Below are 23,979 nucleotides of genomic sequence, written 5' to 3' on the forward strand. Positions count from 1 at the left end.
AAAGTAAATCAGCGACCAGTTCGATTCGCAAAAATCATCCACCCGCGTTGTGTCTCTTTCATGAAAATCATTATGCTCTTGCGCGTAATTCTATACTAATACATAGTCGTATTATATTCCTATACATAATCATATTTTATATATGTTGAGGCTATTCGACGTATAAACAGAGAAACTCGTGGATGAATTGTAAGGTAGAAAATACAGGGTGGTTGGTAACTGGTGGTACAAGCGAAAAGGGGGCGATTCTACGCAAAAAAAGAAATCGAAAATATAGAATAAATATCTTTTTTTAATTTTTCCATCGAGACAACGATCTACAGTGAAATCCGTTATAACGAGACGCGATAAAGTGCACGCGTACCGAGCGAAAATTCAAAGTCGATTTTCTCGAAAACAAAGCCTCGAACGAAAAATTTTTATTCTATATTTCCGACTTCTTTTTTCGCGTAGAATCACCCCCTTTATGCTTGTGCCACCAGTTACCAACCACCCTGTATATGTTATTTGGCGTATAAACAGAGAAACTCGTGGGTGAATTGTAAGGTAGAAAATATATTTCAATACAGGAGCGTAATTATAAGTAAGAATACAATTTGAGCTGGTTCACATCCACACGCTAGCAGCGTTACCCTGCAACTGAAAACCCCGAAGCCAACGTCGTCTGTCTACTGTTTATGGTCTGCCTTCGTCGCAGTCTTTTGTCTATACGCTGTCAATAGCTTCGGTGCTTGAGAAAATTAAAAAGACCAGATGTAGAGTTCTCATAGAAGCGGTGTCCACTTCAACAATATATAGCAACCAGATTATAGATTCAAATTCTATAATCCTTGTACAATTTCTACAAAGACAACGATTTTATCGCTATCTTGTGCCAAGCGTATTACGCCTATCGTCTGATCGAGAAAGATTAAACGATCATAATTTTCCCATCTTATTGAAGCGTTCAAAGCACTGCAGCAACGAAAACGACGAACTACCGAAAGGATAGAAAGGAAATAATGTAGAGAACGCATTATACGTAGTACGAATAATACGCTACGTTTCTCTAACTTGAAATCGTTGTAAGATTTAATAACCTACATACAAGAAGAGAAGAATATAATATTCCTCTGAGGCTCGCAGCCGTAACCCAATATAAAAGGACGGCAGACTGCAGAGAAGATAGCTGGGATAATGCTTTGCAATTATTCGGCCACAATCATGCCGGCGGAATGAGAACAGCTAGAAACGAGCGCACGATTACAAATACAATACGCGAACGATAGTAAGTGAAGTTATATTTTTGCTCATTAACGTTTATCGTTGCTCGAACGATTTTAAAAATACAAACCGTGTCGGTAATTTGGAATTTCGATGAATCGCCTACACATTTCAAGTATACATTTCAAGTATGTTACGTTAGTCGAGTAATTTTCCATCGAAATGTATCCATTTTCCTATCGTTGATAAATTCGTTTAATTCGTACGAACTGTACGAAATAATTGTTATCGATTGTCCGGTTTCAATTTTACCTTCATACAATTATTAATAAATATCGTGGTAATATTTATATATTTTATATTTGTGTTTCGATTGTTGTATTTCAAGTGTACTTACAGTTAGATCGTCGCGATACGAATATTTGGCATAAGCACGATCCGTTTCCAACGTTTTTCGACGAAAGAAGAATCATCGAAATCGATAGGTGAGAATTTTTATCTCGATCCTTGGAAATTGGAAGAAATTTATAGTAGAATCTATCGACGTTTGTTAAAATTTATACTCGCGAAGGAAAATAGGAGGAAATCGAGTTCTCGCGTGCTTCATTATACAGAGAGAAAAAGGTGTCATTGCTCTAAAACAATTGCCTGGCCAATGAAGAAGTAAAATACGAAAGCTTTCTGAACGAACAAGAACAGTCGAGTGGAAAAATGACATAATTCTCTAAAACTATAGATACAAAAATGTCGAAATAATCCAACATCCTTGTGTATGTAGAAATTTACTTTTATAAATATGTTATCTATATTGTTTTAGAAATATTTTATAAATAGCAATCTGTTTTATACAATAGGTGGTCTAAAAATCAGTCTCCATGGTTCTTCCAGCTAAAAAACTGTTTCGAACAAAAGTTAATCGGCTTTCAGTCGAGTACAGATTGCAATATTATGAATTTAAAAAAAAGTCATGCTTCGATCAAGAGTCAATGTCACCGTCATTTTTTTTTTTTTTTTTTTTTTTTAAATGGAACAATGAATTTTTTTATATTCCGTTCGATTTTAATTCTAATTATGCATTGTTCCGTTTAAAAGAATAAACGTCACTCTGACTCTTCATCGAAGTAAAAACGTCGTTCAAGTCCGCGCGATATTGTATTATAATTTGCAATCGATCGGTAGCTGATCGACTTTCCTTCGAAATATTCTGTTGTCCGACTATCGAAAATAACTGAAAGATCGTGGCAATTGATTTTTAGACCATCCTTCATACGGAGTTTCTTATTTTACGTTTCTGTTTGAACCCGTAGATCGTTGAAGTTTAAGAATACAAGCGATAAAAGCATAGACAATAAGAAATAGAAGAATTACCTTCTAAGGTCGAGTCCGAGTTGTTGATTGCGAGTCTAAATGTTAAGTACGAGAGCTAAAAGAGTGGAGCTCGGTGGTTAGAAAAGTAAACGACAAGGGTAAACGGAAGAGAAAAGTAACTGGAGATCCGCTGCAGCTCGCAGAGGAAGAGCTATGAAAAATAAATAAATGATATAATTTATTTATTTATTTTTCAGCTTCGCGGTACAGGAAAGAAGACCTGGCTTACGTATTTCTAACTCCCACTCGTTGCCATACTTTAATTAGGCTATCCATCACGTTCAAAGGTCCACACCCATCCACACTCTCATCCCAAACACACATATTCCCTTTTACATCTACCAAATTACATATACTAAATTAAACACATATATCTTTATTTCTCTTAAGCTACACACACACACACACACACACACACACACACACACACACATACTGTGCAATACGTAACCCATGTAATATCGCAGTAATGTGTTTTCATATTTAACGCGATACAGATTTCCCTATCAGAGTTTGACTTTAGCCGAAGTTTCGGTAAATTGAACATTTTCTCGTTTGTACCGCGTTCCCTTCAACTTCTCAGCTGTTAGAGCACTTTGGAAATTCGAAATGGCTGTAAAGCAAGACCGCGAAAAGCGACGTTCATTATGCAACAAGCTAATGGCGGAGAGTATTTCTTGGAATTTAGTATTTCGTTATTTGTCAGAAGTTGCTGATAAATTATTCCCATGCAATCTCGCCAGACCTACGGTACACGCAACTTTGTATCGATTAGGATACAGGAACGAGCTACGAATTCTCCGAACAACCCAATACACATCTAAAATACTCGAAAATAGAGCTACCGATAACATTCTCGATGCATATCCACAATATCGTTATGGATAATCCGATGAATCAAATTTCCAGCAGCTCCCCCGTCAAACTTTACTTAGGTTCGATAGTATCGGGACCAACGACGATTCACTTAATTCGGTTTGTATTGGATTGGCAACTAAGAGATTGCGGACTTTGTCATTAGGTGGTATTGACAAAATCCGCAATCACTTAGTTGCCAACCCAATAGCTCTCGCTCGAAATCAACATTTTAAAACGCTTGCACATATGTGGCGCTTGGAAATACAAGAAATGTATTTTGAAATCCTATATCGTATAGAAAGTTTTTCTGCTTCTACGACTAATTGGATTTCTGTTTACAGACATTCCCTTATTTACCTTTGCCATTTTTCCCACTTGGCAGATTCTATTTCTTTGGTCGAAGGATTTTCTATATGAACACCGGCGCCAATATCGAAGTTATATTTATCGCAAGAGAAAGAGAACTGCGGGTTTCGTGGCCGAAAATATTACATCAAAAGCGCAGAGGTTTCTTATTAATATAATAATAAATATATATATATATATATATATATATTAGTAATATATTAACGATAATAGTCGACTAGGAATTTGTAGTACACTCGAGAAAGCAATTTCCTATCGATTTTAAGCGGCTTTTTACCAAAATTACCGCAGACTGAAACTATTAGCTTGTCCAAGAAGTTTCTTCCGTTTCATAAGGAATTAATAGACGCGCGACATTTTTGCTTTTATATTATTTTATCGAATTATGAGAATGAACCGTTCTTCAAACAAAATGAATTATACATAATTCGATAAAATAATATAAAGCATCTGTTACTTGCTCAGAAAACGAAAGATACTTTTTCGACAATCTAATATATTAGGTGATCCCATAAGTTCGTGCCGACTTTTGTGTACACATTTCATGTGTCGATTTATAAACATACGGCGATAAGGGACCAACGTACTTGAGCTTAGCTGATTGAGAACAGGCTAGAGCAGATTTTCGTGGGTATAAGATCGTAATATAGCGAACACAGTGACTTCTAACGGTAAAAAATCACGAGTGAAATGCGTATCCATTTTCGACATCTCGTGTTATATGAATTTCGGAAAGGAAGTTCTGTAACGATTGCCACGAAAAACATATGTGCTGTTTACGGAGAAAATGCGCTTTCATCTCGCACCTGTAGCAAGTGGTTCCAACGTTTTAGAGCTGGGAATTTCTGTTTAGAAACGAGGAACGCCCGGGCGTTCTCCTCGGACGGACGAAGATAAAATTCGGGATCTCGTTGAAAAATCACGAAGTTTGACAGTTCAAGAGATGTCGAATGTTCTGAAAATGCCTAAGACAACGATTCGTAGGTGTTTAAAAAAAATAACATATACAACCGCTGGAAAAACGGCACGAACTTATGGGATCACCTAATACTTTCTCGTTGCAACAACCTCTTCGATCATACTTGGAAAATAAGCGAAGTTGCCTGGAAATTCGCAGTACCTGTCGATAATTGATCAACGATCGTTATAATAACGTTTCTGCTGTAGAAAATTCGCGATTGCGCTGCACATTCGTATTGTACGAAAGTAGCCAAACGCGTATCGATTCATCCGCGAGGAATTCGACTACGATTCTGTATTGTGTTTTATGTACCGGTCGATGTTAAATCCAAATATCTAAATTTAGGTCGTCGAGCTAGCTGTTAATTTATAAGCACCGGTGAAACTACTTCACGTCACCGTCTGTTATCCGAATGGCCCTTACGGGTGCACTGACGATTTATTAACACCGTATTGTTAAAAGCTCTCGAAGCGTTCACAAGCAGAAGAGAAACCGGCGTTGCAACCGGAGGGGTTGTTCCATGGAAAAACACAGCGAGTTCCGTATCGTTCTCAACCGTTTGCCAAGTTAATAACCACGCGAATCGACTTCTCGAACAAGACTTACCGGTCATTAATCTCCGCGTCGAATCTCTCGACAAATCTGCCATAAAATCAATAAATACGAACTTATCGCGCTTTTCCCGCGTGCTTTTCATTTCCCACTTCCTTCTGCAAATACATTCGCGTCCTGCCATGCCGAGTTCTTTTCAATTCGCGCGGCTATTACGAAATGAAATTTCGAGAATTTCCTTCACCTTTTTCGTTATTATCTCTCCTTCCAAATACTGATTTTGTGAAATTTGAAAAAAGAAGAAATAAATGCAATTATCATCCCGCATCTCTGTGACGAATTGTCAGTTGCCTTGGCAACTATGTTATTGCGGATTTTGTCATTAGGTGGTATTGACAAAGTCCGCAATCACTTAGTTGCCAACCCAATATCTTCTCAAATTATAGAAAGTCGTTGTTATCTCCCTTTCCAACTACTAATTTTGTGAAATTTAAAAAAAGAATAAATAAATGCAATTATTATCCCGTATCTCTCTGACGAATTATCAGTTGGGTTGGCAACTAAGTTATTGCGGATTTTGTCATTAGTTGGTATTGACAAAGTGCACAATCACTTAGTTGCCAGCCCAATATCTTCTCAAATTATAGAAAGTCGTTCTTATCTTCCTTTCCAACTACTGATTTTGTCAAATTTGAAAAAAGAAGAAATAAATGCAATTATTATCCCGCATTTCTGTGACGAATTATCAGTTGCCAACCCAATATTTTCTCGAGTTATAGAAAGTCGTTGTTATCTCCCTTTCCAACTACTGATTTTGTGAAATTTGAAAAGAAAGAAGAAATAAATGCAATTATCATCCCGCATCTCTGTGACGAATTATCAGTTGGGTTGGCAACTAAGTTATTGCGGATTTTGTCATTAGTTGGTATTGACAAAGTCCGCAATCTCTTAGTTGCCAACCCAATATCTTCTCAAATTATAGAAAGTCGTTGTTATATCTCCTTCCAACTACTGATTTTGTCAAATTTAAAAAAAGAAGAAATAAATGCAATTATCATCCCACATCTCTGTGACGAATTATCAGTTGCCAACCCAATATTTTCTCGAGTTATAGAAAGTCGTTGTTATCTCTCCTTCCAACTACTGATTTTGTCAAATTTAAAAAAAGAAGAAATAAATGCAATTATCATCCCACATCTCTGTGTGTGAATTATCAGTTGCCTTGGCAACTAAGTTATTGCGGATTTTGTCATTAGTTGGTATTGACAAAGTCCGCAATCACTTAGTTGTCAACGCAATATTTTCTCGAATTATAAAAAGTCACCTCGCGTCTTTGATTTATATCAGATGCGCTTCCATAACGCGTATCCATAGTTCTATCGGATTTTTCGCAATTTGCACAAACGATAACTCGTTTCGTTCGCTCGTTAGTTAGCCAGTATTTAACATACGAACGCTGCACACTTAGTTAGTAGCTTAACGCGCGAAACATTTGGAACAAGGGGCGCCGAATAGCGAAATAAACCGGCATTCTCATGAATTTATGATTCGCGCAATTTATCAAACCACTAGGCTGAATCGCATAAACTGCAACGTATTTGCCGCTCTCTTTTTCGTAACAAACTCTTTCGCGTATCCAGCCGTTGGACGCTGGGACTCGGGCGCGTTGCGCGAGATTTTCATTTCCAGCCACTCGATTAATCGTCGCTAAATTATCGCGGGGCGTGTGACGCGGAGTTTCGCGCGTGTAAATCATTTGCGTTCGCTTGCCATTCGGCGTAATAATTGCGCAATCGATTCCGTTAGCGTATTAATACGCAGTTCGATTAAAAAAAGCGAGACAAAAAAGGGAGAAAAAGCAGATAAACGGAATAAATAGAGGAAAAGAAAAGCTAGAGAAAAAAATAGGGAAAAGAGGGGCGGACGAAAAAACGAGAGAAAATAGCGATGTGAAAGGTGACCTTAAAAGAATCTGCGTCGAAAATGAAAAATGCATTGAAACTCTTTCGTCCTCATTTACTCCGTCCTCCATTACCAGAGCATTTTCTCGTACGCCAGCATGGGGACAAGGAGCCGCATTTAAGCGACGGAATATCTTTTTTTTTTCCTTCTTCTTTCTCTTCTTTTCCTCCTCTCTTTCCTTCCCTTTTCTCTTTTCTCTTTTTTTTTCTTATTCCGTAAAAACCAGGCTTTACGGCGAGAAATGGGACCACGGGAAATGAGGAAACATCGAAAAGCACGGCAGATCTTTAACTGTGCGTTTCAATCGTGCGACACCGCGTGCCTTTAGCTACGTGGCGAATCTAGGTGAAGATCGTAATTGCTGTTAAGTACAAAACCGCTGGAATATCCAGAAAACCCAATGTGGCTGCGTCAATGAATTTTCGCTTCACTGCGGTGATTCGATTCTGATATTCGGAGAATGCAACCCGTTGACGACGAACAAAAGTTTTATTCCGATCGCCAATTGAAATATTTGTGTCCGACAATGGGACAATATCGTGAAAGCAATATCGTAACGAAGTATAGTATATTCCTTTATTCGTGTTTAAAAAACTGTAAATTTAAGGATTTATGAATGGGTACATCGAGAATAATCGTGATTTGTTCGACGATTTCTAAAAATTACGTAAATTGTTCTGTCGTTCCGAAGTTCATTTAGAAATTTTGAAGAAACAGCGAGTCGAGACAATATCCAGAAGAAGCGAATCAATTTGATAAAATACGCGAGTTTCGTACTCTTACTAAATTTGCTTACGATGTTTTCTTGAAACATATTTCCATCAAAAATATTCATTTCTCGAAGCTATCGATTTTCATATTCTAGATGCTAGGTAAGCCATCGGAGTTTCCGCAAAACTTCGTCAGTTTGTCATCTACACATCGATGGAAGGCTTGTGTCATTGGACCGAACAAGTTTAACTCTCCCTGTTTAACTTCGGATATGATGATAATAATAAAAATCAAAAGATCAACGAAGTCGTAGTCATCGTACTATTTATCCGTGATTTTCGTCCGTTAATCGGACGATCTTGCCTATTTCGTATTCTGTAGTCGTATTCCACGACCAAACGGTGCGATACATCTTGCCAGTAGGAACTTTTCCATCTATTAGACACGATTCTATTTCGTAGTAATGGCGACGAACGAGCACGTAAATTGAACTGTCACACGGAATTAACGTTAACGAGAAAATCGTTGGCAAATCCGTTTCCCGACTTACGTATTTGCAATCTCTTTACTTTGTCTGTGCCTCCGTAGTTTTGCCTATGTTCGTTCGTGCGTGATAATTTGCGCATACACAAGGTTACTCCCCCGAGATAGGTGCGCTTTGAAACGTTTTAAAAGCGAACGCTTCCTAAGGACCGTGCTTCTTTTTTTCCACCCCGGCAAAAAAGAACACGCCGAAAGTTGCGCGGCGACGCTCCGACACTGTTAACACTTTGCCAACCAGAATTTCAAACTAACATTCTTATCGAACGTTACATAAGAACGCTCGAAGCAACATTTCCAACGTGAGTCAGTTGAAAGTCGATTTACAGTCGTTTTACGACCCGATGAAAACCACGAATTACGATCTCGTTGATAATTAATGCATTTCTTAAGCTAACGTTCTTATCGAACGTTACATAAAGACGTTAGAAGAGAAATTTCAAATGTAAAAGATTGACAACGCGAATTACGATTTCGTTCGTTGACAATTATTTGATTTTCGAAGAAACGAGCGATTCGATGTGTATAAAATTAACGATTAACACTGCAACTACTACGGTAGTCAAAATGACCAATTCGTAATTTTTCATACGAGTTTCGTATAACGTTTTAGTACAGTTTTTAGAATTCGAACGATTTTTACAAAATATATGAACAAGTGGTAAATAATTTTTCTTCTTAAATTATATGTTTCCTCGTATATACCTTTGGTTTTAATTTTTCTCGTGCAAGTTCCACTCTTTATATAATATAACACAGCATCTAACATAGTCTTATTCCAAGAATCTCTGCGCGAAGAAATCTTTACTCGTTAAACCCAATTCCCGATCAAGAATCTAGGCGATTCGATAAAAAAGAGGAATTGGTATCGTCGCATTACGATATATGACATTAACGTTTAAAATAGCCAGGAAAGTAGCGAGGACAGGATATCGTGAAATATATAACGTCAGATCGAATTAATGCCGCTTGGTCGCATGGAAAGAGCGTTGGAGTCCAGTAGGCGGTTATGTATCGCGTAGTCCTCGAACGAAAGCAAACACATTCTCGTAACGTCGAGCTGTCGATCGTTACAGAGACGTACACGGTATAATGCACTCTAAATGAACGCATCAAGCATCGTGCGGTAGCATCGATCGAAGCACCATGAACAATTTGACAGGTAGCACACACGGCTTAATTGGCAAGCATTTAAGGGGAATTTCCACGGGACAGGTACACCGTGGCTACTACATCGATCGTGATGCGCGTTGCGCGTGACATTTGCCGCTTGTTCGACGAGAGGGTAAAAAAATAAAAATTGTCATCGAGACTGGTCGCGAATAAATTGTCCGAGACGATCGATTCCAATTAGTCGTAAGTCTACGCGTTATCTGTTCTATGTTTCTTCTATTTCATAGCTAAATTGATACAGGTACTCACTTGGACCCGGCAGACCATCAAGACGCCCAGCAGTGCGGGCACCAGCATCCCCTTCATCTTCCTTCGTTTGGTCGACTCTCTATAAAACTCCCCGCACGATGTCTATGTGTGTCGTTTCGATTTCAGGCCGGTTACGATTCCCTGACTCGTCTCGATCTTCTACGAAAAAACGACGACGCACTGATTGAACAAACGGCAGAAACGTTGCTGAACAATTTGCTGTATGCAAGCCACCACTCACCCGCCGTATACGAGAGCACAGCGTACTACTGTGACACTGCTGCTGGGTGGGTCGCTTCACGAGAAATCAAGATGGAGGTGAAGCGCGGCGCCGGTGCCGCTGAAACGATTCGACCAATCAAAAGCTGTCACTAGATGACCGCGCCGGAGGGTGCGTTCACATGCGCGCAATGGTCAGTCGATAATGTAGCGGGAATATCGTGATTTTAAACGGTATTACATACTTCGAACGAAATTGTCAACTTTCGACAGATTTTCCGCCGGAAATGTTGCTTTCAACGAAACACCTGACTACTCTATTCTATCCAGACTACTAATACTAATCGGTGGAATAACTTTTACACGAACCGATGACTTAAAACGAGTATTTCGAAATTTTCTTGTTTTATTTCTCACGTACAATATCACTTTTGCTAATTAAAAGTAACTAAACTAAAGTACACTGTTTTTAAGGAAATACGTGTAATCATGATCGACGATGCATTATTGAGATTGGAAAAATTGTATTTTAAGAAATTTAATAAAAAAAGAATAGTTATAAATTATTTTCTAGAAACGAGTTTACATACTACCGCTTTTTATTTATAAAATCACCTTGAAAATGTTTTCTGCTTTGTTTGCGTGCGCGCGTGAGCGCACGTTTTACAGAATTTTGTAATATTTAAATGTAAAGTTGGAAAACAAATTCAGCATACGAAAATCCGGAAAAAGATGTGTATAATATCCGCGTTCAATCTTCGTTCGAAACGTTCGTTTATTTTCTGTGAAAATTTCTCCCCTTTCTTTTTTTCTTTTTTTCAATAAAAATTTACAACGTCGATGAAATGTACAAAATAAGAAGAAACTGAAATGCCGAATCGATATATCGCGAAAGTAATTTACACTATAATTAAGATATCCACGTATCGTTAAAATTTAATAAGATTAAATTGATAACATTAGTATCATCGAATAATAATCGCGTTTTAACATATGTAATAAATATTGACCGAATCGTACAGTACTCATTACCATTCCGAATACGGTGTACGATTAACAACGCATAATTGCATAAATATTCGGTTAAACCATAAATTCAATCCGTCTATATTTCAAGCGTTTCAAGTATTTAATACGGTGAACCGAATCGTCCAGCCAACGAATAGAGAACTGGCTAATACCGAGCGATGACAGAATTTGGCGCGTCATCCGTCGCAGTCGCCTGACACCTCGGGTTTCGATTTCAAACAGGGAAAAAAAAGAGGAAACCAGAATAAACGTGGTATCCGCGCTCGCTATACATGCGCATGATTGAAAGGAAACATCGTCGAATATTTTTAAGGTCGGTCGATCAGTTTGACGATTTGGAGAAATTGCGCGTTACTGAAGAATTTGAAAAGTTTGCTTTCACATACTGTCGTCTATTATCGCCTATTTTTATTTAATTCGAATGATAGAAAAAATTCTCCTTTGTTGATTTCGTCGATAATTGATCTATCCAGCCTTAACTGTAGAAACACGTAACATCAGGTTAGTAGTAGTTAATGCGTTAAAACACGAAGCAATGATTCAGTTTGACGCGAACTTTCTGCAGCTAATCCACCCGCAACGATCTAGTGCAGCAATGTAATCGACATTTGTCACAAATAGCATGTCCATTATAAATATTGTTGATATAAATATTGTCATGACGTACCTACGATCAGCCGATAGCAGGCTAGCCTAGTACGATATAACGTATAAATCAATCTAATGCAATTGTACGCTACGATAGTGGTTAATTATGCTGAGAAATGGGTGCGACTAAAAAAGAAGCGATTCGATTCGAATTATGTATCCGCCGATGAACATCCAAACGTTAAAGACGATAGAGTTGTAACGTTTCAGGGGCTACTACCTTTTTACTGTACATTTACATAATATCGTCGCTAATACGCGCCCGTAATAGCCCTATTAATACACAAAGTGTAATATACAACGCTATGACATCGTTTATATTCGTCTCTAATACTTTCATACGTCTATAATGCGTAATGAAGGCGAGGCCAAGAGGAACGACGAGTTACACGAAGACAAAATCAAACGGTACAGAATGAAATATCGTGAGCGGCATATATATCTGCACATCAACGAGTCTTTAAACCGGACGAATTGCCAACACTGTTTCGTTGCATCCGCTCGCTTCCCGGCTCTTGTCGTTTTTACGGTTTAGAGAAGCGTGCACGTAGGTATGTACGCCTTAACGTCTCTTGACATTTCATTTTTGTTAACCAACCGCATACCCCGTGCGTTCGACTTCTCTCTATTTTCCGTCTAAGCCATCGGACCCAGAGAAATTACACATTCCGCGTGGCTTCGTCTGTTTTTCTTCCTCCTCGCCCCGCTAACCGTCTCTGTCCGTTTCTTCCTCCTCTTTTTTTTTTTTTTCAGAAGAGCATGAAAACGCACGAGCAGATAGCCTTGGCCCATACCTTTGCCCGTGTGTCGGCCACCGTACCCACCGGTTACCCTGGAAACGGTATCGATTTCAACCCTCAGCTATGCAGTAGAAACCAGCGGCACACCATGGGGGTCTCTTCGTCCCGAGTTTCGACAAGACAGCCCGTTTAAACTACCCGATTACAGCAGCCTCCATCTCTATTACCGTCTTACGTTTCGTTTCGCGTGCTTCAGAAAATCAGCCCACCTATAAACGTCAAAGTAGCTGAGTGGATGGGACGTCGTAAAATCGGCGAAATTTTAACCAGCGCTATCTTTTCATCGCCGCTGATATCCACTTTCGCACGCCGATTAATTCTTTCAACGTATTTACCTATGCTAATGTAAAATCTCCTTTGTACAAGATAGCACGTTACGATAACGCGTTTACGGTAGAACTATGGCTGATTCGGTCGAGAAATAAGAACACGCTCGGTTGGTACGGTGCGATAAATACGGTTGGAATTATTTTGAATTATAATTATGCGTCGAGTTCAGGGTACCTGCGCTGTGCACGGGTGGAAATTTAATTAGTGTATAAAATTTAGCATACGTTATTTAGAAGACGTGGCCATAGCGTTTAACGAGAACAAAAGGGTTGGAAATGACGTTGCGTTTCTTTACGCGGAATTTTAATTTTAATTTTAATACTAGCGCAAATTTCAAAATTAAACAGGTCGAGGGTGTTAATTAACAACGATGGGCCACCTCGTTTCGCTTTTAGATTGTTACTTTTATTTTTACTCTTCCATATTACTCTTCTATACTATGCGCTACTCCTCTATATTACTCTTACTTCTATATTACTCTTACTTCTATATTACTATTACAAGCGATATTCTTCTATATTATGCGCTATTATCGTACGCAAAACGACCAAATCGAATTAACAACAAGCCGATCGATGAACGTAAAAATATCAGCCAGTTCGTCTCTTCATGGTTTCTGTTCCTTGGCAACTTCGTATAGACCGCAAACTTTGTTCGCCGGTACAGCTTTGTCTGCAAAGGTTAAACAGATTTTATCATTACGAAAGTTCAAAAACGTAGCCAGCGGAAATGTCAGCCGCCGTCGTAAATTTCCAGACGACGTTTTCAAACGAAAATCAAGGCTCGCGCTACAAACGACACGCAAGCGAATTAACGTACCGATCATTTTTGGGTACGCCAGATTAAGGTTGTTCATTATGTCGACAAATTCATTTAGGGATTTGGATAATCTAGGATTAAAGGCCTTCTCCTCGGCCACCGTGGTTACTGTTCTACCAGAATAATCGTGGGCAGGATACAGTCTGAAATTTGCTGGCAACGTGAAGATTTTCGAATGAACTGAATTGTACAAGACTTCCGCCGAGCCACCCTGTAACGCAAGAAAATTGCAAAATATTAATTTCCTCCAATATGAATATGAAACAATGAAACGACGTTTCTCTTGCGACGCGTACGTACAGTGCGCGTGAATTTACGGATTTTTGACGAAATTTCGAGTAAACCGTTTCAAGTACCAATGTATCTACGTCGGCTTTTAAACTTGTTAGCGTCTAAATAAATGATGCGCCCGTGTATGCAAGAGTTACCGTGTACGATATCGAACGTGCGCACAATTTTACTTCAACTTCTCCCGTGTAAAATATCGTCGCCAGATTTTCAGACTAAACGGGCCGCACCATTCCCTTGCGGTTAATAAGTTAACCACGCTACGTAAAACGCGATATTTAGAAGGTTTTTGAGATTCCTCGTGATAGCGCGCGATCAAACAACCATATTACATCAGACTAATTCGGCGATTTTGCATAAATTATAATTACCAGTTGTTCTTATAGAACAACTGGGAACGATTATAAATTCATTCTGAATCTCTACATTTCTACAGCGTCGTAAAATTTTCAAATTATACTCGTATTTATATCTTACATCACATTTCACAGTCGTAATTTTAGATTCGAAATTATGAACTCGCTTGACTAATTATGAACGTATTAAATTATTAACTTATGAACTCTTATTACAACGTACGTGTCATTCTTTTTCGCACAAACCTGGAAATCTGTTCGTCCACATCCGCGTATCAACAAAGTATCGCCTGTGAATGCTATACCTTGTTCGTAGCATACGTAGGTAACGCAACCTGTTAAAATACGAATGTATTGATTATGAGAGCTGGCTGGCATTCTGATGCATTGGGATACGAATCCATTGAAAACTTGTGCTTTACCCTGCTGCGTTCTTTTCCATCTGATTGATATCTGTCTAACGGTACGAAATACCTGGTGTTTCGAACAAACGCAAAAATACGAAGGAAATTATTAGGTGATCCCATAAGTTCGTGCCCACTTTTGTGTACACATTTCATGTGTCGATTTATAAACATACGGCGATAAGGGACCAACGCACTTGAGCTTAGCTGATCGAGAACAGGCTAGAGCAGATTTTCGTGGGTATAAGATCGTAATATAGCGAACACAGTGACTTCTAACGGTAAAAAATCACGAGTGAAATGCGTATCCATTTTCGACATCTCGTGTTATGTGAATTTCGGAAAGGAAGTTCTGTAACGATTGCCACGAAAAACATATGTGCTGTTTACGGAGAAAATGCGCTTTCATCTCGCACCTGTAGCAAGTGGTTGCAACGTTTTAGAGCTGGGAATTTCTGTTTAGAAGACGAGGAACGCCCGGGCGTTCTCCTCGGACGGACGAAGATAAAATTCGGGATCTCGTTGAAAAATCACGAAGTTTGACAGTTCAAGAGATGTCGAATGTTCTGAAAATACCTAAGACAACGATTCGTAGGTGTTTAAAAAAAATAACGTATATAACCGCTCGAAAAACGGCACGAACTTATGGGATCGCCTAATACTTTACGCGTGATCTCTCGTTTCAATTTTACGTCAAACGTCTCTATGCAAAAGCAAAATTCTCTCGCCGAATAAAACGTCCGCGTATTTATTAACAATGGCGTTCATTCTTAAGCACGAGTACCTGCTTTTAACGTGACGAAAAGAAAAATAGCTGACCTTCGGTGTGTCCGGGAGTAGGCAACACCAGTAAATTATGCTTGCCAAAGCTTATTTGGTCATCCGGATTCAAGAGTATATCAGCCTTAGCGCCGCTGCTACGTGATATCATTGACTGGCAACCAGGTAACAAACTCTTCAACTTTCCTGTTCCGGTGATATGATCAGCGTGCATATGCGTATTTACTGCAAAAGGCGTTTATCCAAACGGTTATCAGCGATCATGTGCACACACACGAGAGCGCTCTTCGTCGACCACTATCGTCCATCTCCTTCTCGCCATTCATTTATAATACAGCGAAACCTTGATTACCCGAAGTAATTAGTTACAGCAAAGCGGGATAATCGAATTACTGGAAATGTCGGCAGTGTTTCGAGTAAAATATAACCGCAAAGTCGAGATTCCGTTGTATTAAAAATCTCAGCGAAGCGATGACACTTGTCGCTCGATGCTTTCCACGGACGTTTTCACTTATTTTTGTAAGAGCTAACGATAAATATAAAAGGAGCGGCGGAGAGCTGCATTTAAATTATTAAGTTTGTCAATTAAATCGGTAAGAACTTAGAAAATACGAGAAGGAAATTACGAGGCAACGAATCGAGAAAAATGATAATGAAGACGCGGAATATGGTAAAACTTCCATTTGAATTTACTTCCAGTCTTACTGCGGTCGTAAGTCTATGTCCATTCGATGTTCCGTCGAACTGAATGAAATTAATATCTTTAAAACTGTTAGAAGTACAAAGAAATTTCAGAAAGACGAGTTGCAACGTCGTTACTTTTTTAATAAAATTATATCGTTTCTTTCAAACTTTCGTTCCAACTTTAAATATTTCTAGTTAGAAAGTTATATTCTAAAAAAAAAAAAAGAGAAAAGATCAAACAAAGAATCGTGGTCTTTACAAAACAGCAGATTCGACAAGGAAAGCCAATCTGTGCCAATATTTTCATTCGTCGCAATATATCGTTTGTTCGCCACTACGATGTGTTATATAAAATTGAATATCGCTTTTTCCAGCTATCTGTCTTAATTATATTAATATTAATTCGTTATATAAATTTTGTCTATAATTTCTCGTTATACCGCTTGAAACTTTTCTCTATTTCTATTTATTTTCGATATGTATGCAGCGCCATCCAATTACGCGAAACACCCAGTACACAATGTATAAAACTGTGCTCCTTAACTTTTTCAATAAGCCGATGGCCATATAATTACATGTTTTCAAGAGACGATGTTTTTACGTTTCAGTTGGTATAGAAGACTTCGAGTGGCAATTTGAACAATTAAGCGCACGGTTTCCTTAATAATACCAGCACTTCATTTAAATTATTGAATTACCGACTGCTGTGCTCGCGCTCGATAGACTGCAGTTAAGAAGTTTTAACCGACAAGAACGTTTTTGACCTATTGTACCGGCAGATATATCAACACGGTACATTAAATCGTTCGAGTCTTTGTTTCATCGTACGCGATCTTTAACTGTCGCACATTTCTCCGGTGCAATGTAATCAGATTGAAACAACTGATGGTTAATTTAGTTGCTCGTTCCTCGCAGTCGGAACAAATCAACCGAATAATGCACTTAAACACACAGCTTTTACGTCCAAACAAGATTTGATGCGCTTCGCTTCTCTACAAGGTAAACTGAAAATCATGGTAAAATTGAGAACAATGGAATTGTTCTAAAAGAAACGTACCTTTATGTACGCTACGATATTATAAATTTACAAGAGAAAACGTTACGTTTCGAGAGAAAATTTTCTCGTGAAATTCGATGTCTTTTTTTTTTTTTTTTTTAACTTGACATGAATTGCAATTACTACAACTGGTGGATGTAATTGGTCGAAACAAACGATAAATGGCAATCTTTCGACTTTAATGAACGACTAATTTATCGATCTTTATATTTCGAAACGACGAAACGCGAGTGCTACGAATTATACGCAAAAGCTATTATGTTAAATATATTTTTAAAAGCATTATATTTTACAAAATATTTACTCGTTTCACGGAAGAGTAGGTGCCACGATATGCCGCGAAGACGATAAAATGAACGATGATTAATATAGAAATATGAAAAATTATCACAGCTGTGACACGCATCATTTTTTCACCGTACCCTTCGATTATATCGTTCAACGCAACTTTCAGTCCTTAAAAAATCAATCTTCATCGAACCGGATAGTTAATCTGTACTTCATATATGATTCATGTATGATAATGCTTGATTGAACATCCACTGATTAAATTTCATTACGAGTCTGTAGTATTGGTACATAGTCGCATATAATAGATGTAAATTTATAAATCGATATGATACGAAAGAGCATATCACAATGATTAACTTAAAGCTAACTTAATCATTTACATATTGGCTGTGCGACGAATTCGATTAGTTAGTAGCATGAACATATAGATGTGTACATTGCAATGAAAAATGTACAATCTGCCGTTAGCGCATCCCTATTTGACAGCATTTTTGCAAATATCTCGACCGATATTACTACGCACGAGGACAAAGAGAAATTTTGTCGCATATAGTTTTACCGAAAGACCAGAAAGCATTATAACGAAAAGCGTTCAATTTTGTTCCAGCTGAAAGTATATTCACCCTCGAATAATTTTCAAAGTCGTTTCTCGAGAATGAAAAATTTGTTCGCCTGGGAAAACATATTCCGTGAATCCAATTTTATTTTCTGTGCAGCAAAAAATGGTCAACATATTTCCGGTACTGCGGCGAATTTCAAGCAACAGCGAATGGAGAATGATTTCTGCGAACGTGATTATACTCTCAACTTACTAGCATATTTTAACGTTAATCCCAATTCCTGAATAATGGTTTTATCTCGTTCTGCCCATTCGATGACCGGGTCGATTAAAATCGCGGTCTTATCGTTGATGTCGGCCAATAGATAAGTATACGTACTGGACACGGGGTCGAACATCTAAGAATTTCAATTAAAACTTGTTAAAAGGGGACTCGAAAGTGGTAAACTGAAATTTATGGAAGATTCTAATTTCTGACGGATTTACGATAGACTACGATTATTGATCAAATTTATGAATATGTAAATACAATGGCAAAATGAAAGTATTGGTATAGACGAAATTTGCCTTAGAATTCTACACAGATATATAAAGCATAGGATTCTTTATGAAATTGTTTTGTGGGAAATCATTTTTAGAAAAATCTACATACTGTGTAATTACGTTATCGACGACGAATAGATTGCAAATTTTTATGGGAAATTTGAAAGTGCAGAATTGCACAGAAAGCACTTACGCTGAAAAAATGAATAAAATATCTAGTAATACTCGATAGGTAAAACAACGTTCTACCGAAAGTCTACTCTTTCAATTGTGAATTCACTCTTTCAAATATGAATCTGCATAAAAATCCGCAATCTAACGATGAATAATTTTTTGTAATTGCACAATTTTACATAATTTTACTTTGCATGTGAGTTTATAACTTTGTATAATTTACAATAATTCTGTTACGCTGAAAGCCGTTGAAAATTATTACTTACCGGTCACTGTGGATAACGATTAATTTGTAGTATTTCTATATCAGAATACTATTGAAAATATCCTTACTATCAAGGAAAATGTCATAACTACAGTCGTTACGTAATTCATAAAATTAATAGTAGAGCAATAATATAAATTACAAATTTAAATACAAATAACAAGATTTGTATGAATCATAAATCAAGTTAATAAAAGAATAACATTCAACGTGAAATGCGCAATTCGTAAAAATTGATTCTCTGAAACTGTTAATACATAAGAAATCGTCAGATGTCGCTACAACAGAACGAAAATCTGCGCAGTTATTGACTTACTTGACGAAAAAGAAAATCTTTCGAGAAAGGGATTGGCTCCGTTAACGCTACGTCCTTACAACAGGAATTCATAGTGATTAAATTATATTTAGAAAACGAAGATATTAGATACTGTTGACACAAAGTTTTAAACATATCAAAAGTTTAACGGAATCTCTATTTTATGTCGCAGGAACAACGTATTTATGTTCTCACTTGCAACTACACGTTCAGCAGCGCTGTTCGTCAAAATCAAAATGACGTCATGATTAAAATAAAATTCATCTTTGCGATTACGTTATCTTATCAAGTATTTAGTTTGTATTTTGATAATATCAATAAACTTTGTAAACCCCTCATTTGTATATGTCATGAAACTTACTATAATGTATTTACATGTATAAACGAAACTTTATTTAAATTTTGTTATACCCTAACATAATCGAAGAAGTAGTAAAAAGTTCAAAATCTCGAAGATAAAATCTAAACTATTTTCTTCAATTATGTATATTTTGATTATCGATCAAACAAATAATCTATTATATTTTTATTAAGACGCGTTTCTATGTATCGAAATTTCATGGTCGTTTCCTGTTAGTGCTGCCACTTAACAATTTGCTTCTAGCACCATCTTTTTGCTACCCTCTTTCCGGTTGGCTTTCGGACAAAGGTGTCTACTTTATTCAATTTTCCACAACTCGCCATATTATTGTAGGAAGAAAGGTAGTATAAGTTATAATACAAAGTAATTAACGTACTTTATATAATATTTACATGTATATTTATATACATGACGTACTTTAATTGAGCTCTACAATATTGTTGTTACAATACACGTGTGGAGTAAACCTGTACAACATTTGCATTGTTGACAATTTTTTATCACGATGTTTGTTTCAGATGCCGTCTGTAACGCTTAAGGACGTTGACCAGCACAAATTCGTTAAGGCTTTCGCAGCCTTTTTGAAAAAGTAAGTAACTGTTTTTATATAGATGTAACTAACCTCAAAAATTTTCATGACATAGAAGCTCATTATAGATTAACAACAAAATATGTATATTTTATATTTTACATTTTTAAAATATGTATACCCGTAACTCTTTTAAGTATAACTATTGATTTGTTTAATATTTTAGAACTGGCAAAATGCGAGTGCCAGAATGGGTTGACATCGTAAAATCTGCACGCTTCAAGGAACTTGCTCCGTATGATCCAGATTGGTACTACATTAGATGCGCGGCTTTGGTTCGTCATATTTACATTCGTAGTCCAATTGGTGTTGGAGCAGTAACAAAAATCTTTGGAGGACGCAAACGCAACGGCACCCATCCCAGCCATTTCTGCCGATCTGCAGGTGGTGTTGCCCGTAAAGCTCTTCAAAGCTTGGAACAACTGAAACTCATTGAAAAAGCTCCACTGGGTGGACGTAAGCTTACCAGTCAAGGTCGTAGAGATTTAGATCGCATCGCTGCACAAGTGAAAGCAAAAAGCAAAAAACAACTTAAGCTACAAGAGACTCTTGTTCTTTAATTTTTCTGTTTCTATAATAAAAATGAAAAAATTGTATTTTGATAGCTATATTTGTGTCCAAACCTTATTTACTGTACTTTAAGTTAAGTCTCGGTAATTTTGAATAAGTTAAACATCGAATAATTAAAGTAAACTTTGATAAAAATGTGTAATTATATTTGACGCTTGATGCTACAATTTATTTTTGAATACTTGTACTCCTAATCGTCGTGTTTCTGTAAAGCTATAATGATCTATTCGTAGATCAGAAAAGGTAATTACAATAGTAAAACTTTAGGACATATGCCTAAGTATACATATATTCACATTTCTACAAATTATAAGATGTTTAGTGTTACTATACTTATGTCTCTAAAATAACATTGTTATAACAATATTAATAAACAATTACATATATTCTATTTTATACATCTAACACGATACATCTTTGTAACATCACAAGTAATAAATCAAAGCTTCAAATTGGAACGGAATTAATTTGCCGAAAATTACAATAATGACGCAAGATGGTAGCACCAACGAATCCGAGCACAAGCGACCTTCTCCCTAACCTCAAGCTCGATGGTGAAGGTGCGAGCGTACGCAGCGCCGTCTCAGTGAAACTTAGACCGTGGATGAAAACGTTTCGGCACCGATCAGGTTGATTTTAGATCGAGTGACGAGTAGGTGTAAAGAGATTTTTCTGGGACGCAGCCGCGTACGCGCGTGAAAGTGTGTATGCAACGCGAGCCGCGCGAACCAAGAAAAGGTGCGAACTATGTTTCCTCGCAGTCAGTGCAGGAAACTCCGATCAAGCAAAATGTTAAAGAAATAATCGTGTCGCGCAAGTGTCTCTCGCTGGTAGAGAAGACAGACGACCGTGTGCTTGAATTTTCTTTCTCTCTTCTCCTCTATTCAACCCCCTTCCCTCTCCTTCTTCTCTTTGTGTCCTTCCCCCCTCCCGCGGGCGCTCCTCTCTGGGTCCGTTCGTCGCACCGGGACGACGTTTACCGTGCGTCACGGGAAACGGCATTGGGAGGAGACAGAAGGTGACAGCCCTCCCGCGGAATTTATGGTGCGCACCGGAGAAACGGTGAAGTGAGTGGTGTTGACGAGTGAAGTGAGTGTGTAACGGCACTAACAGTGCTAGACCGGTGACAAATTTCGGGGGCTCCCCATAATTTCGGCCAATATAGGTAGAAAGAGGGAAAAAATGCCGGGCCTAATCGCCGTAAGTGAGTTCGTCGAGGAGACGAGGGAGGATTACAATTCGCCTACGACATCCACCTTCGTCTCGCGGATGCCACAATGCAGACAGACAATCACATCCCTCGAGGAGGTAAATTTTCGCTTGCATACATACACGTTCCCTTCATTAACGCTAGAACTATCATAATAGACGAAATGTGCAATTTCGATTTGCTGCAGTTTTACAATCTTTCAGATTTAGAACTGACCTCTGGACTATTATGCATTTATGAGAAATTTAATGGTGCAAAAATACGAACACGTACAAATGCGTAAAATATCGAAAATATAATACTCGTTGTAATTCTTAGTGGCTACGACAATTCTCTACTAATAATTCTCCTTCTTTTTTAAACGATACTCATCAAAATATGAATTTCCGCATAAATATCCGCAGTGTATTTTTCAATAGTAGATTTTTCAGGATTTTTAATGATATATATCTATCAGTTGGATCTCTTTGACACAGGTTTAGTTATAGTCTAGTTATAGTTCTAGCGTTAAAGGAATTAAGGTACATTTTTTGTCGACCATCAAAACCTGTGTTGAAAACCATATATCCAACGTAACCTTACCGAGGTTTCTGATCAGTGCGGTGGTCGAGCGCGTGTTCTAATGCGTGGGCGTTCCACAATTACATACTTCATGGGTATGCCTTACCTATGATATCCACTAACACTATTGATGTAACGATTTTTCGATGCAACACGCATCGCATTAACCTCTTGCGAATGTCTTTCGATGCTGCACGCAACTTCTACCGTGCTCTCTCTTTCTAGCCTGCATCTCTCGCGCAGTTTCCACGTATCGATGATGTAAATGTCGCTTACGGTCGATTCGCGACTTCCAGTTCGGGTAATGCACGCAGACATGCCGTCATTGCTGTATTTCGTTAGCGTAAGTCTTCCTATAGAGGAAAATAATGATCCGCGAGCAATTTTCAACGCCTGACACGGCCATCGATGAGTCGTTTTAGACCCAAGAATCAATTTTCTTTCATTTGTACAATTTTTCATGAGATCTCTGGCCTCAATTCGATCAGTCGTATTTCATTGATATTTTCATTGATATTTGTTTACTTATTTATTTAGAGTAACAGACGGCCATGTAATTGCCTGTTGCACGGCAAAAATTCTCCATAATAATTACTGGAATCAAAACTAAAGCTAAAAAGATAACGCAATAACGGAACAATACAAAACACGAGTTGTATGCTAGCAGATAAGATAGATTCACTTGTATATAATGGCGCGTATATATGTATATATAATCTACACACATAAAATTTGATTAGTTTTTATATAAATGTCAGAAAGATTTTGGAAGATTTACTGTTTCTCTATCGAAAATAAAAAGATTTCTACGTAACAATAAACATTCAAAATTACTATATATACATATATATTTAATTAAATAAATGTTACAATCGTAAGGCCTAAAGAGGCTCGTCGTAAGTATTTTAGCGCCGTGCGCCGTGTTAATGGCACTGGTGCACGCATTGAATCGCTCGAATTACCGGGATCCAGGAATGTTTATACGTATATTTACTCGGGCACCGTGTATACGGTCTGCTGATCGATGATAGTGTATTTTCGCAGTATTACGTGCTCTTACGAGCAAGGCGTTACATCTATGGCCGGACTTTGAGTCAGATTAATTAAGAGGATAACGCAAGGTGCGTCTAGGAAACGTTGTGGAATAAAATAGAAACGTTTCGTTGGAAAAGAAGGCGTCCGG

The 23,979-nt window shown here is 37.8% G+C and overlaps 4 protein-coding genes and 1 long non-coding RNA gene across 12 annotated transcripts in view; 3 read left to right on the top strand and 2 right to left on the bottom strand.

Moving 5' to 3' along the window:
- LOC126866726 (amyloid-beta-like protein) overlaps positions 1-10,338 on the bottom strand; it is a 50,659-nt gene extending 40,321 nt beyond the window's left edge. For 2 of the 4 annotated variants that reach the window (XM_050620661.1, XM_050620659.1), the window contains exon 1: positions 9,944-10,227. In XM_050620661.1, the coding sequence (XP_050476618.1) occupies positions 9,944-10,000 (57 nt within the window). In that variant the 5' untranslated portion in view covers positions 10,001-10,227. Of the gene's footprint in view, positions 1-9,943 lie in introns of all 4 variants that reach the window. The other 2 variants (XM_050620658.1, XM_050620660.1) reach the window with 2 other exon arrangements.
- LOC126866738 (uncharacterized) lies at positions 231-15,647 on the top strand. Its single transcript, XR_007690030.1, has 2 exons — positions 231-4,298; positions 14,950-15,647. It is a non-coding gene; the product is annotated as an uncharacterized LOC126866738 (long non-coding RNA).
- On the bottom strand, positions 10,954-19,749 carry LOC126866730 (persulfide dioxygenase ETHE1, mitochondrial). 3 transcript variants are annotated; one of them, XR_007690025.1, is made up of 7 exons: positions 19,506-19,749; positions 18,461-18,605; positions 15,656-15,841; positions 14,679-14,767; positions 13,789-13,999; positions 13,465-13,641; positions 10,954-13,383 (listed from the first exon to the last, which is right to left on the bottom strand). XR_007690025.1 is itself a non-coding variant. In XM_050620669.1 (6 exons), exons 1-6 carry the CDS (start codon positions 19,638-19,640, stop codon positions 13,577-13,579), a joined length of 831 nt encoding a protein of 276 aa, XP_050476626.1. In that variant the 5' UTR covers positions 19,641-19,749; the 3' UTR covers positions 10,954-13,576. The 3 variants fall into 3 exon arrangements, 2 of the variants coding, with proteins under 2 accessions (XP_050476626.1, XP_050476627.1); XM_050620669.1 differs by having other exon boundaries at positions 10,954-13,641; XM_050620670.1 differs by lacking the exon at positions 19,506-19,749 and adding an exon at positions 19,191-19,436 and having other exon boundaries at positions 10,954-13,641.
- Positions 19,750-20,049: 300 nt separating this feature from the next.
- Positions 20,050-21,063, top strand: LOC126866732 (40S ribosomal protein S19-like). Its single transcript, XM_050620673.1, has 3 exons — positions 20,050-20,207; positions 20,385-20,455; positions 20,622-21,063. The coding sequence occupies exons 2-3, from the start codon at positions 20,385-20,387 to the stop codon at positions 21,013-21,015; spliced, it is 465 nt and encodes a 154-aa protein (XP_050476630.1). The 5' UTR covers positions 20,050-20,207; the 3' UTR covers positions 21,016-21,063.
- A 543-nt stretch (positions 21,064-21,606) lies between these two features.
- Positions 21,607-23,979, top strand: part of LOC126866724 (arfGAP with SH3 domain, ANK repeat and PH domain-containing protein) — a 53,307-nt gene continuing 50,934 nt past the window's right edge. For all 3 annotated transcript variants that reach the window (XM_050620645.1, XM_050620647.1, XM_050620653.1), the window contains exon 1: positions 21,607-22,333. In XM_050620645.1, the coding sequence (XP_050476602.1) occupies positions 22,208-22,333 (126 nt within the window). In that variant the 5' untranslated portion in view covers positions 21,607-22,207. The remainder of the gene's footprint in view (positions 22,334-23,979) is intronic.

Source organism: Bombus huntii, chromosome 6, assembly GCF_024542735.1.
Source record: "Bombus huntii isolate Logan2020A chromosome 6, iyBomHunt1.1, whole genome shotgun sequence".
Taxonomy (NCBI): Eukaryota; Metazoa; Arthropoda; class Insecta; order Hymenoptera; family Apidae; genus Bombus; species Bombus huntii.